Source organism: Marmota flaviventris, chromosome 1 (genome assembly GCF_047511675.1).
Source record: "Marmota flaviventris isolate mMarFla1 chromosome 1, mMarFla1.hap1, whole genome shotgun sequence".
Lineage (NCBI taxonomy): Eukaryota > Metazoa > Chordata > Mammalia > Rodentia > Sciuridae > Marmota > Marmota flaviventris.
The window spans coordinates 173,880,362-173,896,641 of record NC_092498.1 but is presented as its reverse complement, the minus strand read 5'-3'; the positions used below and the strand labels follow the sequence as shown (position 1 = coordinate 173,896,641).

The 16,280-nt window shown below is 44.9% G+C and overlaps 1 protein-coding gene across 1 annotated transcript in view; it reads right to left on the bottom strand.

Moving 5' to 3' along the window:
* The window catches only part of Ptprg (protein tyrosine phosphatase receptor type G), a 708,866-nt gene that overhangs the window by 153,787 nt on the left and 538,799 nt on the right, over window positions 1–16,280 (bottom strand). Inside the window, exon 6 of the mRNA XM_071619197.1 lies at window positions 6,437–6,503. Within this exon, the coding sequence (XP_071475298.1) occupies window positions 6,437–6,503 (67 nt within the window). The remainder of the gene's footprint in view (window positions 1–6,436; window positions 6,504–16,280) is intronic.

Sequence of the window (16,280 nt, the reverse complement as noted above, 5' to 3'; positions counted from 1 at the left end):
CACAAATCGAATGGCACTGTGTGGTAAAGATTTATGACTCCAATGTAATCATCTTCTGGATCAAGATATATTTTTAAGTGGAGTGTGGAGGCATAAGCCTGCAATCCCAGCAGCTCGGGAGGCTGAGGCAGGGGGATTGCAAGTTCAAAGCCAGCCTCAGTAAAAAGGCGCTCAGCAATTCAGTGAGACCCTGTCTCTAAATAAAACACAAAATAAGGCCAGGGATATGGCTCAGTGGTTGAGAGCCCCTGGGTTCAATTTTAGTTACCCCTTCCCCGCCAAAGAAAGATACATTTTTATCACCCCCCCCCCCCAAGAAAATTTCCTTGAGTCCCTTTTGTACTCCGCTATTCTGACCTTTAACACCATGGGCTGGTTTGGGCTGTTCTTAAACTTTACATAAATGGGGCTATGTGGTATGGGTGTTTTTATTTTGGGATAAGTCAGTAGTTCATTACTTTTAATTGCTGCATAGTATTCCACTGTATGAATATACCACAACCTGTATCTCTCTGCTGTGGTTTTGGGCCAGTAGAAAGAAAAAAAGCTCACATGCATGAGTCTTTGGCTAGGTGGACATTTATCTTGATAGGATCTACATATGGCATTGCCAGCCAGGATAGATGGCGAGGTGGCTGTGTAACACTGGCTGTCAAATGTACTATATCATGTGCACCTGCAGCATAGGGCTGGTTTCTTTCTAAACAGTTCATCCTGCCAATACCATGATGTAACACGAAGCCTACTGGCTGCTTCAGTAGAACTTAGAGGATCGCCAGGTCTGCAGACACCCCTTTATGGTAGGAAGCTCAGTCTTGGCTGGTGTGATGGACGGGGGTGGGGGGAAGGAAGTGAGAAGCACCCACTCTTACCACTACCCAGAAAAACTTGGTGGAACAGTTGATACACATCTGTAAATAGACCTTCTTGCTTCCCTTCCCTTTGTACAGGGGCCTGTGCTGAACGCCAGCCACCCCAGGGCTGTGTCCGTAGATTTGGTAGGAGATGATCAGTGTCCCAGGGCAGGGGCAGGAGGGAGGGGAATGGGAGAAATACCTCAGAGGAGCCCAGGTAATAAACTGGTAAGTCAGAGAAACTCTTCTGTAAGTTCTGATCTTGTCCAGGCCCTGACTTCCATTTTTAAAAGGAAAAGCTCTCAAGAGCCTCATTTGGGGACATTATCAGAAGGGTGTTTTCAGTGACAATTTATTTGTTCTTTCAGTGATAGCTTTCTTGGAAAAGCTCGGGGAGGGAAGGAGGGAGAGCAGGAAGAGCAGCTGTTCAAAATGACCAGTGGGGGATTCGGCCTTTTTAGAGACAATTTCTTGCTGTCCTCCCCCCTCCAATTCCCCGAGGGAGAAAGCAGGCTGCCTCAAGGTGTCAGGTCCAGTGGAAGGGGAGTGGGAGGGCAAGGAGGGCCGCTGGGAAACAACGGACAAATAGGCAAAGCTGCTCGACCAGATCACCACCGTTACTGAGTCTCCTTTCAGAAACAGAAAAGTGGTCATTTTATATTTGGGAGTACGCTCAACTGCACACAGACCCCTGGGAGTTCTCTGGGTGGGTGCTAGGAAGAGGACTAGAAAGCATGTAATCCAAAAACTGGAAAGAAAAAAAAAAATACTTATACTTTTAAATGACCTTGAACAAAATACACCTTTCTTAGCACTGTCCAATTGGGTAACACGAGTAACAAAGAAAGACAATAATTCCATGCTTGCTGCATACAGGCTGCTTTTAAATTTTCTTTTTTTAAGGATGGGTTTTAAGCCGGGCACAGTGGTGCATGCCAGTGATTTGGGAGGCTGAGGCAGGAGGATCATGAGTTCAAAGCCAGCCTCAGCAACTTTGCAAGGCCCTAAGCAACTCAGCGAGACCCTGTCTCTAAAAAAATATAAAAAAGGGATGGGATGTGGCTCAGTGGTTAAGCACCCTAGGTTCAACCTCTGGTACCACCACCACCAACAACAACAACAACAACAACAAAAAAAGAATGGGTTTTAAGCAAATTGGGGGAACTAGACTCAGTTCTGGGGAAGCAATGTTTACATAGATGTGGCCACTCACAAGGGCTTGCAAAAGAGAGAGAGCACAAATAGCTGAATTTGATGCACTGTACTGCATTCACATTTTGTCCCTAAATCTCTCCTCTCCAGTGGATGGTGGTGGTAGCACAAAGGAAATAAAAAATACATTTTAGGGTGTCCATCTCTTCCTCTGTGGATGGACAGATAAAAAGAGAACCAAGGGTAAATTACTTCATTCCACTCTCTCCATATTTCTGCGTGGTGCTCAAGTCGGTCATGTTCATAATTTACTCACAAAAAAGGAACATAAGAAACAGCACTTCATTTGGCCAAGAGTCTTCTAGGGTACCTCTAGCCAGCACCAGAGAAGCAAGGTCACAGAGCTCAGAGCCCCAAACATATCACAGCCCGACCCACCAGCACACACCATCATCCATGCCAGTGGTGCCTGAACCCTACCTAAGTTTCCCTTCCTGCTTGGATGAGCTCTATGCTTTCTGTAGATCTCACTGACCCAAGTCTGAGTGAAGTCGGCTGCTCCCCACTCTAATCACCTGCTTAACTGTGGCTCTTCCCCAAGAGCCTGTCAACTCCATGGGGCAGATCTGTACACTCCAGTGCCCAGGTTTGTGGTGTGCGTACATTAGTAACTCTGGACAGAACAACCAGCACCATTTATAAGAACTACTGAGCATTTGAGAAGAGAGGAGTATCATGGTTTGAATGTGAGGTGTCCCCCAAAAGCTCATGCGAGAACGTTCAGAGGAGAAATGACTGGGTTATAGTCTTAACCCAACCAGTGAATGAACCCCTGATGGGATTAACTGGGTGGTGGCTGGAGGCAGGTGGGTGTGGCTGGAGGAGGGGGCATTGGGGGCGTGGCTTTGGGGTCTCTATTTGTCTCTGGAGAGTGGAGTCTCTCTCTGCTTCCTGATCACCATGTGAGCTGCTTCCCTCCACCACACTCTTCCTCTATGATGTCCTGCCTCCCCTCGAGCCCCGAGGAATGGAGCCTGCTGTCTGTGGACTGAGACCTCTGAAACTATGAGCTTCCAGACAAATCTTTCCTCTTGTATAGTTGTGTGGGTTGGGTCTTTTAGTCACAGCAGTGGAAAAGCTGTCTAAAACAAGTATCAAGGAGAAAACCCTCCAGGAGTGCCATCAGGCAGGTTCTCTGGAAGGACGACAGAGCTCTGTACCCAACAAGGGAGCGCACCTGAGATCTTTCCTGCAGAGACAAACTGCACCTTCTTGACCCCCAGTGCTCACACTGAGGCCCATCTCCAGGATGCTCCAGTCCAGGACCGTACACAGTGAGGAACAGACACGGGGTTGTTCCTGTCCAACTGGGGGTGGGGCAGCCTGGTTCTGGCTCCTTCTCCTCACTTGCCTCCTTCCCTTTCAGGGTGGTCACACCTGCCAGAGAGTCTGGACGCCCTCCCTCCCTCCTCCTAGTCCCTCTCCCCTTTCTCTCTCCCTCTTGCATTTAAGAAATCCCATCCTGGCACCTGCTTCAAGGCCGACTCTGATGACCAACCACCAAGTACAGTTGGCTGCGAGGACCAGATTACTCATGGTGCTCTCAGTTGAAGGAACATATTAGATTCTTTTTCTTTTTTAAAAAAATCACTTAATGAGAAATTAACATTCTGAGATATGACTCCCAGAGCTGAAGAAATAAAAGCTATTTCTGATCTGCGACAGAAACCCATATTGATTTATTTTCCCTCTTTACAACATCTCTATCATCATTCCCAAACCAGAGTCTCTTTGAAGGGCACAATTATTTATGCTCCTTCAAATTAACAGATCATACAAATCCCTCACAGACCTTCCACAGCAAATGCAAGTCCTTTTAAGCTATTTTAAATGTCCATTCCCTTTCAGATAAGTGAGAAATTCTTATCCCTTTCTCTTCTCAATGGAAGCTGAACCCGAGGAGGCTTTGGTCCCCCTCCTCTTAATCTGCTTTTCTATTTTGAGATTTTTATTGAGGAGTTTATATGTTTCCTTGACATTCCTCTGGATAATAGTTAACTGAGCACCTACTCTCTACCAGGTACAGTGTGCCATATACTTATGTGTATGGCGCACTGTAGCTGGTATATTTATGTAGGTAAGAAATGAATTAATAAACAAGCAAGAGCCAGGCATAGTGGTGCGTGCCTATAATCCCAGTAGCTCAGGAGGCTGAGGCAGGAGGATCTCAGGTTCAAAGCCAGCCTTAGCAACTTAGTGAGGCCCTAAACAACTTGGTGAGACCATAAAAAGGGGCCTGGGGATGTGGCTCCGTGGGAAAGCACCCTGAGTTCAAACTCTGGTCCCAAAAATAAATAAATAAGTAAACCAATCAACAAGCAAGAACATTCCAGATGTACTTCAGTGCTTTGAAGAAAGAAACTTGGAAGATATAACAGACAGTGAAGGAGATGGGAAGAGGCAGGCAATCTGACAGAATAACCAGAACTCACTAAGAAGGCAAGATCTCAAATAAGACCTGAAAGCATAAAAGTGAGATCAGACTGGGTACAAGTGAAGGGAGTTCTGTCCCCACAGAGGAAGCCACCACGGCTGGGAGGCAACAGGAGGAGGGGTCTGCAGCTTCCTTCCCTTCCCTTCTCGTGACAGCTGGCCTGGGTCTGCCTTCATCTTTGCTCTAATTCCACATCTGCACAGTATGGGGGCAAAGCAGCCTATTATTGCTGAATAAATAAATGAACTTACTTTGTAGGGAATTATTTTTATTGTTTTTGGTCCTGGGGATTGACCCAGGGGTGCTTAACCACTGAGCCACAACGCAATCCTTTTATATCCTCTCTAAATAGAGACAAGATCCTGCTAAATTGCTAAGGCTGCTTTGAACTTTTGATCTTTCTGCCTCAGCCTCCCAAGCCACTGGGATTACAGGTGAGTGCCACCATGCCTGGCTGGGAATTATTCTTTACAATCTCCCGATTTCTCAGGTAGACAGCAGGGTCAAAGGCACAACCCAGGCAACTCTGCTGCCATCCACAGCCAGTGAAGGATTCCCACAAGGAACAACTTCTGCTAAAGGTCTGTACCTCTCCTTCAATCCACCCTTGAAATGCTAAGCCCCAAGGCGAGGGCATTAGGTGGGACCTGTGGATCTGAGATTAGGTCATGAGGTCAGAGCCCTCACAAATGAGATGAGTACCCTTTCCTGAAATTGAAACTTGGGGAGAATCAATGGAAACATCCCAGATTAGGATAATTTCAGACACTACACTTCCATTTGCATTTGGTTTATCCCTGTTACCAGCTATACAATGGAACAGTTGGCAGAACTGATCAGTTTTTCCTAAATCCGACTTAAATGAACCCTCATAACTGGTTCTGGTTTCCCTGGGAGAAGGAGAGGTGGGGAGAGAGAGAGAGAGAGAGAGAGAGAGAGAGAGAGAGAGAGAGAGAGAGAGAGAGACAGAGAGAGGGAGAGAGGGAGGGAGGGAGGGAGGGAGGGAGGGAGGGAGGGGGAAAGAGAGGGAGAGAGAGAGAGGGAGAGAGAGGGAGAGAGAGAGAATGAGAATGTTTGCTAAGCTCTACAGAGTTGGTGCAGGTCGAATGACAACCCTCTCAGAGGGTGTAGAGACACGTTTTTGTCACAGTGGGGCTGGGGGTAGGGAGGGGGAAGGAGAGATTTATTAGGGTTCCTAATGCTATTTCTGCCAATGTCTTTGGAATTCTAATTAGATTATTAAAACTTTGCAAATCACTGCATTAGATGAAGACTCCACACCTCCCCGCGACAAGAGTACTTTTGAAATTAGAGGATCTCGATGTCACAGGTAATGATGGACTGCCCATAATAAAACCACAGGGATATTCCTCCAATAAAAACCAGTTGGAAAAGACAGAACCCATTCATCTTGCTTTCTCTCCCACTTTTATGCCTGAGGAGAAGATGCGCGCCCTGCACAACATCAGTCTAGCCTTTTGCAGTCGTAGCGACTCCATCATGCTTGTTCACACGCTACGAAATTTAATGACCTATCCTGGCGACTTATTTTTGTCCCACCCTAAACCTAAGAGGCAGATCGAAAAATTTATAAGTGGGAAGACGCTTCCAAGAAGAATATTTTTAGGAGAGATGAGACAAAAGACAGGTGTGACCCAGTAGAATAGCATCCCTTAAGGCGTTTTGATTTATAATGTATGCATTCAAAAGTGGTGCCCGGAGAGAAACAAATGGATTCCTGTTAACCCAGACCCATTTGCAGGTAATAAATGGGCGTGCCCTTTACCCATCAAATAATGGCTCTAATGCCCTTCAATATCAGGGGATGAGAAATGGGTGTCACCTTCTGTCCTCTGCAAGATAACCTGTTTCCTCTAGTGGGGGATTCAGAGCCCTACACATTCCAGCAAAAGGAAGTAGATTTGGCTTTACTTACCATGATGGACGACACCCTTCAACCCGTGGATAATAGGATCCAGTGCAGAATTGTCCCTCGGACTGACCTACATGTAAAGGAGACATGATTGGTTAAATCTATTCTGGCATCAGATACAACAGCCTCAGTTTAATCTTCTAAAAAGAAGGTGGGGAAACAGATGTGATCTACCGAGGCTCTCAGGTCTCACGTAGACCCTGGCTCCCACCAAATGCAGGATATTTATGACATAATAAAATCAAGCGAGGAGGTCTAAATCAAAAGAAAGAAACTTCACAGAATACATAATAACCAGAGAGACAAACCATAGTCTTAGCAAAATCTTAAAGGCAACTGCGACACTTTTTTCTGCTTCATTTTATTAAAGGTAGCCCCCAATAGGCTAAAAAGTCACTGAAAGAGAGCCATCCATCATTGACTGAGGATTTCAATACCTTCTGGGGTTTTTCCTTCTCCTTAGAAAATGCATCTGTTCCCTGCCAATGGATTCTCCTTGAGAAGGACCCCAGGCCCTGGAAAAATGTCACGACATACGGGGCATTTGTCAGAGTTACTCAAAGCAAGAAGGCAGGGGAAAGAGCTCCAAGAAGCAGTGACTCTGCCTCAGTTTCCCTGTGTGGACTTAATGCTCCCAATACCAAGCCCTCCTTGGACTTGTCTCATTCTTCCCCTTTACTGACCCTCCTTAGCAGAAATTCTCAATCTTGCCCTTTCTAGAAAATTAACATTTTACCAGCATATTCCAAGTTTTAGGTACTTTCCTTAGAATTACATTAAATATTTACAAATGGGATGATGTCTTGAAGGTACTTCAAAACAATCCAAGAATAGACAGCAGGCAGAGTGAGCAGGGTACGGATGCAAAAAGACTGACCTTCACCTTGGGTGATGGGTAGAGATGGGTAATGAGACTTTTTTTTTTTCTCCCCGATACCAGGGATTGAACCCAGGGGCGCTTAACAACTGTGCCACATCCCCAGCTCTTTTCATGTTTGTTTTGTGACAAGGTCTCACCAAGTTGCTCAGGGCCTCACTAAGTTGCAGAGGCTGGCTTTGAACTAGCGATCCTCCTGCCTCAGCCTCTTGAGATGCTGGGATTACAGGCGTGTGCCACTGCATCTGGCAATAAGACATTCTCTCTACTCTTGTGTATGCTTGATTTTTTTTTTTCCAAAATAAAGAGCTTTCAAAATTCATTATTTGTGGTCAGCACAGTTCCGGTCTTTAATTTTTTTTTTCCTCCAGGGATAGTATTTGCCATTAATCCATTTCTTACATAATGAAGTTATGAGGTCGTAATGAACCTTTCAGTGTGTGGCAAGATCCAATTTGATGTTTCAAGTTAGTTAATTCAGAGGAATCCAGATCCATCCCTAGATGTAATTCTACAGTGACTGCCAATTTCCCACACTCTTTCCTCCTCTTACAGATGTTCCAGTGGGGAACTAGTTTGTACTCTATGATAACAGTCCATATCTGGTACATTTCCTTCTCTTCTGTGCTTCAGCATCACTAGGTAAGAGCTATGTCGTCCCAATTATACCTTCCTAAGGGGACACCGACCATGCTCAAAGACATTTTTAGGTGTCACTACTCAGTGGACAGGAAAAAGGAGGAGAAAATATTGCTGGCCTCAAGTGATGAGGGGCCAGGACTATGCTAAATATCCATGTGCTCAGAATAGTACCCCTGTAACAGAATCACCTGGCCTGAGATACCCCTGGTGCAGGGGGTGAGGGTGGGAAACCCTAGATAATTGCTGTGTGAGTTAACAGTGATCACACCCTAATGTCTTAGTTATGCCTAAATTCAGAACAGAGGTGCAATTATGCACAGAGTTGTATTTATACACTAATAAAATAATGTGGACCTTGTGCTATATCATAAACACTACAGGTATGGGGAAAAGAAAAAAGATCAACAAATAGGGACCCAGTGTAGCAGTCACAAATGTAGGATTCTGGGAGTTGGCATGAGTGTACCTCCAAATTGCCTGAGGACAAGCTCAAGCCAGGGTTGTCACGGGTTGAAGCATCAACATTCGTGAAAGGTGAACATGCACAGAATACACCAGATCAAAACTGTATTTGAAGAAATATTGTAATTTGCACCTTAGCCATTGAAATTCAAATACTTGGCCAAAATAGAACTACAACTCAAGAATGCAAGAGAAGAAACTCTAACCAGAGAATGTGGCCAAATTTCAAAAGTCCTGAATACAAGAAAATCACAGAGAAAGATCCCACGTCAAGTCGAAGTTGTAGGTAAAAAATAGCACCATAATTAGGTTGGGACGAGTGTCCCCATGTGGCGCTACTGGGAGACTGGTGGAACCGTTAGGAGGTAGGGTGTTGGTGAGGGATGTGGCCTTAAAGGGAACTGGACTGTCCCCTTCTTCCTCTTGTTTGGCTTCCTGGCAGATGAGGTGAGCTGATGTGCTCTGTCACATACTCCTGTCATGATATGCTAACTCACCTCAGGTTCCCCAACACGGGGCCAATCAATCATGGACCTGAACCTCCCAAACTGTGAGCCCCAATGAACCTTTTTTCCTAAGTGAATTATCTCAGGTGTATTTTTACAGTGATGAGAAGCTGACTAACCCAGGTGGTTTCTGGTGGAGATGTTCATGCCAATTTAACTACCTGTAGTTACACTAATATCTGTCACTTTAAATTCTTCCCATCCCGGCCCCAGGCAATGCTGCAGTTTGATTTTGATTTTCCTCCATCAAGAGTGTATAACAATTTCTCCTCCCTTTTGAAATCCAGTTGTCTACATGACTTTCTTTGGCTAAGGTGAAGTTACTGACCGTCATACACACAGGCTCAGACCACCAAGGGAAGAATCCCAGGTTGATCTCCTGGAGGAAGACAGAGCCCTAGGAGCAGACAGAGACAGTCCCTGCCAAGGTCCTTCAAGACCCACCGGTTTACTAACTACCAGACGGGTGAGTGAGTCACTCCAGGTCATTAAAGCTGGCCCCAACCACAAATAACCAGCTGGCCTATCAAATCATGAAATAATAAAATGACTGCTGTTTAACTAACTGGGATCATTTGTTACAGGGCAAAACTTGGCTATTGGAGCTTCTAGGTCTGTATATAAAGGTAGAGGTTGGGGGATAGGCAATATCAATGTTCTTAAGTTATTGCTATGGTTTATCACAAAGATAGCCCATTAAGGTTCTATACAATAAGCTCATTAAGGTTCTATACGATAAGCCTGATCAACTCAGGAGTTCCTCCAGAACTGTTACCCTTCCTCTACCATGGTGACCTTTCTCAGATATAGTAGTCTCCCCTTATCCATGTTTTCACTTTCTGCAATTTCAGTTACCCAGAGTAAACTGTGGTCAAAAAATATTAAATGGAAAATTCCAAAAAGTAATAATTCTGAAGGTTTAAATTGTATACTGCTCTGAGTAGCAAGATAAAAATCTCATTCCATCCCACTCAATACTGTCTGGAATGTAAATCATCCCTTTGCCCAGTGTATCCACACTGTATCAGTTACTTTCCCGTTAGTCACTCAGTAGCCGTCTTAGTTAATAGATTAGCTGTCACAATACTTATGTTCAAGTAACCCTATTTTACTGAATAATGGTTCCACAGTGCAAGAGTAATCATGCTGGCAATTTTGTTAGAGTATACTTTATAAGTGTATTATTAGTTACTATTGTTAGTCTCTTACTATGCCTAATCTATATTTATGTATATATAAATATATGATACTATATATACATACACACTATATATATATATACATTATATATGTATATATATATATTTATTTAGATTTGGTACTATGTGGTTTCAAGTATCCACTGGGGTTTTGGAATATATCCCTTGCAGAGAAAGGGAGATTACTGTGTTGGATGATCCATACAAAATGAGAGGGGATATATTATAGTTAGAGGGACACTTGAATGCATTTAGTCTTGTCTGATGATATGAAGTCTCAAAGAAAAGTGTCCCTAATCCTCCATGACTGACACCCGCTGATAACATTTGTAGGCCATGCAAGAGAAAAATAACCAGGCAACCCAATCCAAGTTCAATTTCAGCTCACTTGTGCTTACAGCATTTCATTCTTTGTACAACACTCAGATGTGGCCTCATCTGAGCTCAGAGGCCTGACCCCAGATTCTAAGCTAACCCATCCATGGAAAGCCTTCAACCCTGTCCACTCTGCCTCACAGCCTCAACTTCTGGTTCATCCGGTTGGGGTTGAAAAGATGGATGAGGAGAAAAGGAGAGAAAATGAAGATAACTGGCTGGTCAAAGACATTTACTGATAATACTGAGCTCATTCTCCAGGCAAGTGTCTTGGTTCCAAATCTCTGGGTGGGGAATCCAAATAGCATGCTAATCAGTAGATTTGTTCCAGTAAGGTACAACCCTAACTGAAATAATCCCTTCCACTTATTGTTTCAATCAATTTGCCACTTAAAAATTTGTGGACATAAGCTAAGCCATTTGGGCAGCTTTTAAATACGGCGACAGAAAGAAAGCGGATTTAGCAACCCGCGTTTACATTTATATTCTGTTCTCTGCCCAGGGTAGACAGGGCAAGGAAGTGAAGAAAAAAATGGAATCCTCAATCAGGCACACATCTGGGGAGAGCGTCAGGGTCCTCATCTGTACAATGGGAACAAGATCTCACCCCATTCTCATGCAGACTGAAATATAAGGTATAGACTCAGGATAATGGTGAACAGAAGGATAGCATCTGCCCAGGGATGGATAGCATCGAGCACCAGGTTAACCTAAATTGTCAAATTTAAACGAATATCAAACAACAGCATTTTCGTCCCTGAGCTTCTCAGCATGCTTGGCTCTCAAAGTGAGGTCTCTTTGAGCTCCAATTTCAAAAGATCTGAATTTACGTTTTATTTGACATCCACTCGATTTTGTAATATGCTGCTCCTTTTAAAACCACATGAGGACTTTTCCTGGCTCTTGAAACTTGCCTCCTCCACTTTAAGATCAAAGGAGTTATGCAGTAATCCTGAGAAGGCAGCAATTGCACAAATGAGCTTAAAATGGTGGGGGAGAAACAGGCAACGCCCCTCTCCCTGCAAAACTTAGCTCCTGCCACTTCCATGTTTGAGCAGATTTCTGTGACATGAGTCATCTTCAAAGAGATGGCACACAGACAGGACTGAAGGTTTTGGGTTCAAGTTTTCCAACTGTCTTTAGATATACCCCAAATGCACAGAGACACGGCAATAGAGAAAACTAGGACATGTAGGTTTGGACTGAAGGCCAATTTTCTTTCCTCCTCCCTCCCTCCCTCCTTCTTTTTTTTGTGCCAGGGATTGAACTCAGGGGCACTTAACCACTGGGCAACATACCCAGCCCTTTTGTGTATTTTATTTAGAGACAGGGTCTCACTGAGTTGCTTAGGGCCTTGCTAAATCACTGAGGCTGGTTTGAACTCAAGATCCTCCTGCTTCAGCCTCCTATGCCACCGGGATTACAGGCGTCCACCACTGTGCCCTGCTAAAGGCCAAATGTGTATACATGTGGATGAAACTGAAACTTCATAAAAAATCTTTCTACATCACAGCTCACCATATGGATTCAACCAACTATCAAATTAGTAGCAAACTTATTAGTAACCTCTAGAGACATGCTCACAATCCAGAACCTACAGGAGGGCTTGTGTTTATTTCCACTAGAAGCCCAGTGAAAAGCAGACAGGGAGGCCCCATCAGACCGCACGAACTTGCCATTTCCTTTGCCTGCCCCCTGTGCCATTTGGCCCTCATCTGGGATCCTAATAATTTTCAATCTATCAAGTCCTGGCCATCTGCTAAATAGGACGGCCAAGAGAACTGACTTGCCTTGAATCCGACACTACCAGCTGCTCCGTTAGACCCATAAACCTCACATCCAGCCAATATCTTCTTGTGGGAAAAAGGATTTATGCCTGCTGTGGGTGGATGGCCACACCATTAACCATGGCTACAGGGGAAGGAATGGACAGTGGGACCAGAGATTCCACACAGCCTTTCCAAATCACAGAGATGATGATTCACCCACACCAAGGTTTAGCAGGTACCTGTGTATTGAGATTTAAAACCACGTGATCGGGCTGGGGATATGGCTCAAGCGGTAGTGCGCTTGCCTGGCATGCGTGAGGCGCTGGGTTTGAGCCTCAGCATCACATAAAAATAAAATAAAGATGTTGTATCCACTGAAAACTGAAAAATAAATATTAAAAAATTCTCTCTCTCTCTCTAAAAAAATAAAATAAAAAATAAAACCACGTGATCATCACAAGGGCAAGTGCTTCTCCTGGGGTCTGATTTGACTTCCTAGTCTCCTATCCACCCATGGCTCTCCCTCCGTGACTCTTACCCCGAGAGCCACAGAGGCGAGGATGTTGTATTCGGTTCCACTCTGGCTGTAGTATCTTGGCTACCATTCACTAGATCTCAGTTCAAGTTGCTGTCAAGAACTTCCTGGCAAAACATTTATAACTTGGCTCCTTGGGAACCACTACTTTTCATTTATTCCTTCCCCACCAGAGCCAAGCACAGACTGGTTTCCTTTATTAAAAAGTTAAACACTTGTCAATAATTTAGGCAAAATGTGTCTACCATGTGTCAAGAAGGCAACGGTAGCATTACACCCCGAACTGCTGAGCTCTATTGGAAATACCCTTTCCTTCTCGACTCTTCTTTTTATGACTCACAAATATTGCTTTTCTTCTTCAATAGTCTAAAGACTCAATATGGAATGTAGAAATTCCCGTTTTTCCCTTCTGACACCCCAACATCATTTTCTTTTTTTTAAATTTTTTTTTTTAGTTGTAGATGGACACAATATCTTTCTTTTTTATTTATTTGTTTTTATGTGGTGCTGAGGATGCAACCCAGGGCCTCATGCGTGCGAGGCAAGTACTCTACTGCTGAGCCACAACCCCAGCCCCCCAACATCATTTTCTGTTCTCTATTGGGCATCATTTCAGCAAGGGGATTATCAATGGCCCGAGTCAGAGGTGTGACATCCCAAACTGCCATGGGATAAAGTCAGAGAGGAAAAGAGGGATGCAGTTCAGAAGGAGGCAAGAGAGCTTTGCAAAATGGTAGGATTTTTTGTGAATAGAAGGACTGTATTCTTCCAACCAACTGAAGGCTGAGGTGACCAAATGTGCATTCCTGGCCAGAAGGCTAGTTTAAATGTGACTATTAAAATCCCAGGACTCTACACTGAGCCTCATCTATATCTACAAAATGTCACTGAGGTTTCTGTTAGAGGGGAAGGGTCTGAGCCCTGGATCATCACCTAGGTTTTGGCACTTGATAAAGACAGTCTCCAGGGACTGGTTCCATCAGCAGATGAGAAAACCCCTAATTCCACAACCATGGGCAGGATTCATATGAATAGGAAACACAATTATAAATGCTGATAGGGTTCACCCTCCTCCCTATGAACGCAGCTTGAGCTTACAGACATGGCTTACTTACTGTTAATTCCCAATATGAGCGGAAACTCATCAATTCACAAATTATTATCTCCAGAGAACCGAGATTCACAGCCAGAGAAAGTCTCCCAGGAAATGAATTTTGTGCTCTTGGTCTACAGAAACTGACCATGCTCTGCGGCCCCTCCGCCCCACCACTGGAGTATGGGCCACATAGCTGTCAGATGTGGCCCAGAGGAGTCTATTACTGGAAAACCAATGTCTGCAGCGCGACAGGGAGACCAGGAGCAGATCTGCACAGGTGCAGATCAAGGCTGCAGCAGGCTGGATCCTTGTCCATACAGGAGATTTCTCATTTTCATGCGAATCACAGCGTTCCCTGGGCTGCATCTGCAATTTCCATTTCCTCTGGCTTTGGATTCACCCAACACTTCAACCCAAAGCCAAAGCAGAGGGGAGGGAGGGCGCAGGCCAGCAGAGGCATCTGGCAAATGGTGCTTCCAGAGGCACCACGTGGTGGATTCTGTCCTCTTTTTAATGCTCTGTGTCTCAGAGCCAAGAAAGTGGCGGGAAGCTTTTATAGCCACTCAAGAATGGGGGCCCACAGCCACATGTCCCACCCCTGTCAGTCTTCTGCAAGCAAAAGGCTGCTCCTGATCTGGAAAGAAGCAAAGAAGAAATTCCAACCCGGCCAAGCAAGGCCTGGACTCTTAAGCTACAATGCAAACTATTTCACAGCAATATTGTCGTGACCTTTGAATTGAAAAAGAAAAGAGAGGAAAAAAACTAGGAGATGTGGTGGAGCCTGGGGCAAGAAAAGCTTATTTCAGGTTCAGTGACTCGCCTGCAAGTTTCCCTCGCTCCCACTGCCCGCAGTGCTGGACAACTTTGACTTTCCCTTGTTACTAATCCCGCCACGCACTTCAGCCCCAACAATATCAAAGGCTTAGGGGAGAAAGCAGAGCCGGCTGTTTCCATGCGTAGCAAGTGACTTCAACAGAACCACGTTGGATGTGACCTCTCACCTTTGCTTTTTCATTCCCTCCAAGCAAAATGCTGCTCTGGGCACTGCACTGACAAAAGCCTCCGAAGCCAGAAAGCATCTGTGTGGCAACTGCTTTCAGTCCCCTCCAGGTATGCAGCAAGAAAAACATGAGAGAGACAGACCCGCACATTACTAGATCAAAGGGCTTGCCAGGTGGATCCTCTGGTTGAAAAAAAAAAATGCCTCCTTAGGTGTCGGTGAGGTCACGGTTCTCCATAATTAGAGGTTTCACATTCAAAGGGAATAAAATTAGTCTGGGGATATAGCTCAAGGATTCAGCACTTGTCAAGCATGCACAAGGCCCTGGGTTTGACCCCCAGCACTGCAAAATAAGTAAATAAATAAATATCGAACTGATCTGACTCATCTTCTAGTTATATAAAGAGGGGGGAAACATGCTATAATGGTCTTAGTATATATTTGTGGAGGGGCTGAGCTTGAAGCGCTGCATGCTTGTAATTTGGACTAAGCATCTACTGTAGGCTGAGGTGGGCTGCAGCTCCAGGTATTTAGACTTTGTGTAATTAAAAAAACAAAAACAAAACTTTTCAAATATATATATTTTTAGTTGTAGTTGGACATGATACTTTTATTTCATTTATTTATTTTGATAGGTGCTGAGGATTGAACCCAGTGCCACAACCCGAGCACCCCTTGTGTCATTTCTTCCCCCTGAGGGTGGGCTGGATGGGGTGGCTTTTTGGAGCCAAGGTGATGAGACGTCACTTCTAGGATTAGGTTACAGAAGATTCTAACCCCTGTCTTGCTAGCCCATAAGTATCCCTCACTGCCCAAGTACGCTTTGGGGAAGTAGGCAGTCCCATGTGAGATGCCCACAGGAAAGTACCTGAAGGGGGCTTCTGGCCAAGAGCTAAGGGGGGAGAGCTCTTCAGTCAAACAGCCCTTGAGCTTCTGAATTCTACCAACACCCTAATGCACTGGGAAATGGGTTGTTTCCCAGCAGAACTTCCATATGAGCCCACAGCTTAGCTGACATCCTGGTGGCTGCCCTGTGAGAAACCTTGAATCAGAAGACCCACAGAGCCATGAGAAGATCCATGCCTGCTGCCTGGAGTTGCCAGATATAAAATCATTTCTAATCCAGTGGTGGATGACCATGTTCCAGGACCTGGGTAGCAGAGCAGATTATGCAATTCTGTAAATCCCAGCAAGTCCTGTGTGCCCACAGGACCAGAGTGTAGCTGGATGTCACCAAGGGAATGAAGTCCAGGTTTCCATAAACAATTCACGAGTCACCATCTTTTTATACTGGAGATATCGAAAAGCAGTTTCCCATTTTTCTGAGTGAGCTCTCGCCCCTGAGGGACCCTCAGCGGCTATGTGACATCACAGCTTCTCGAGCTG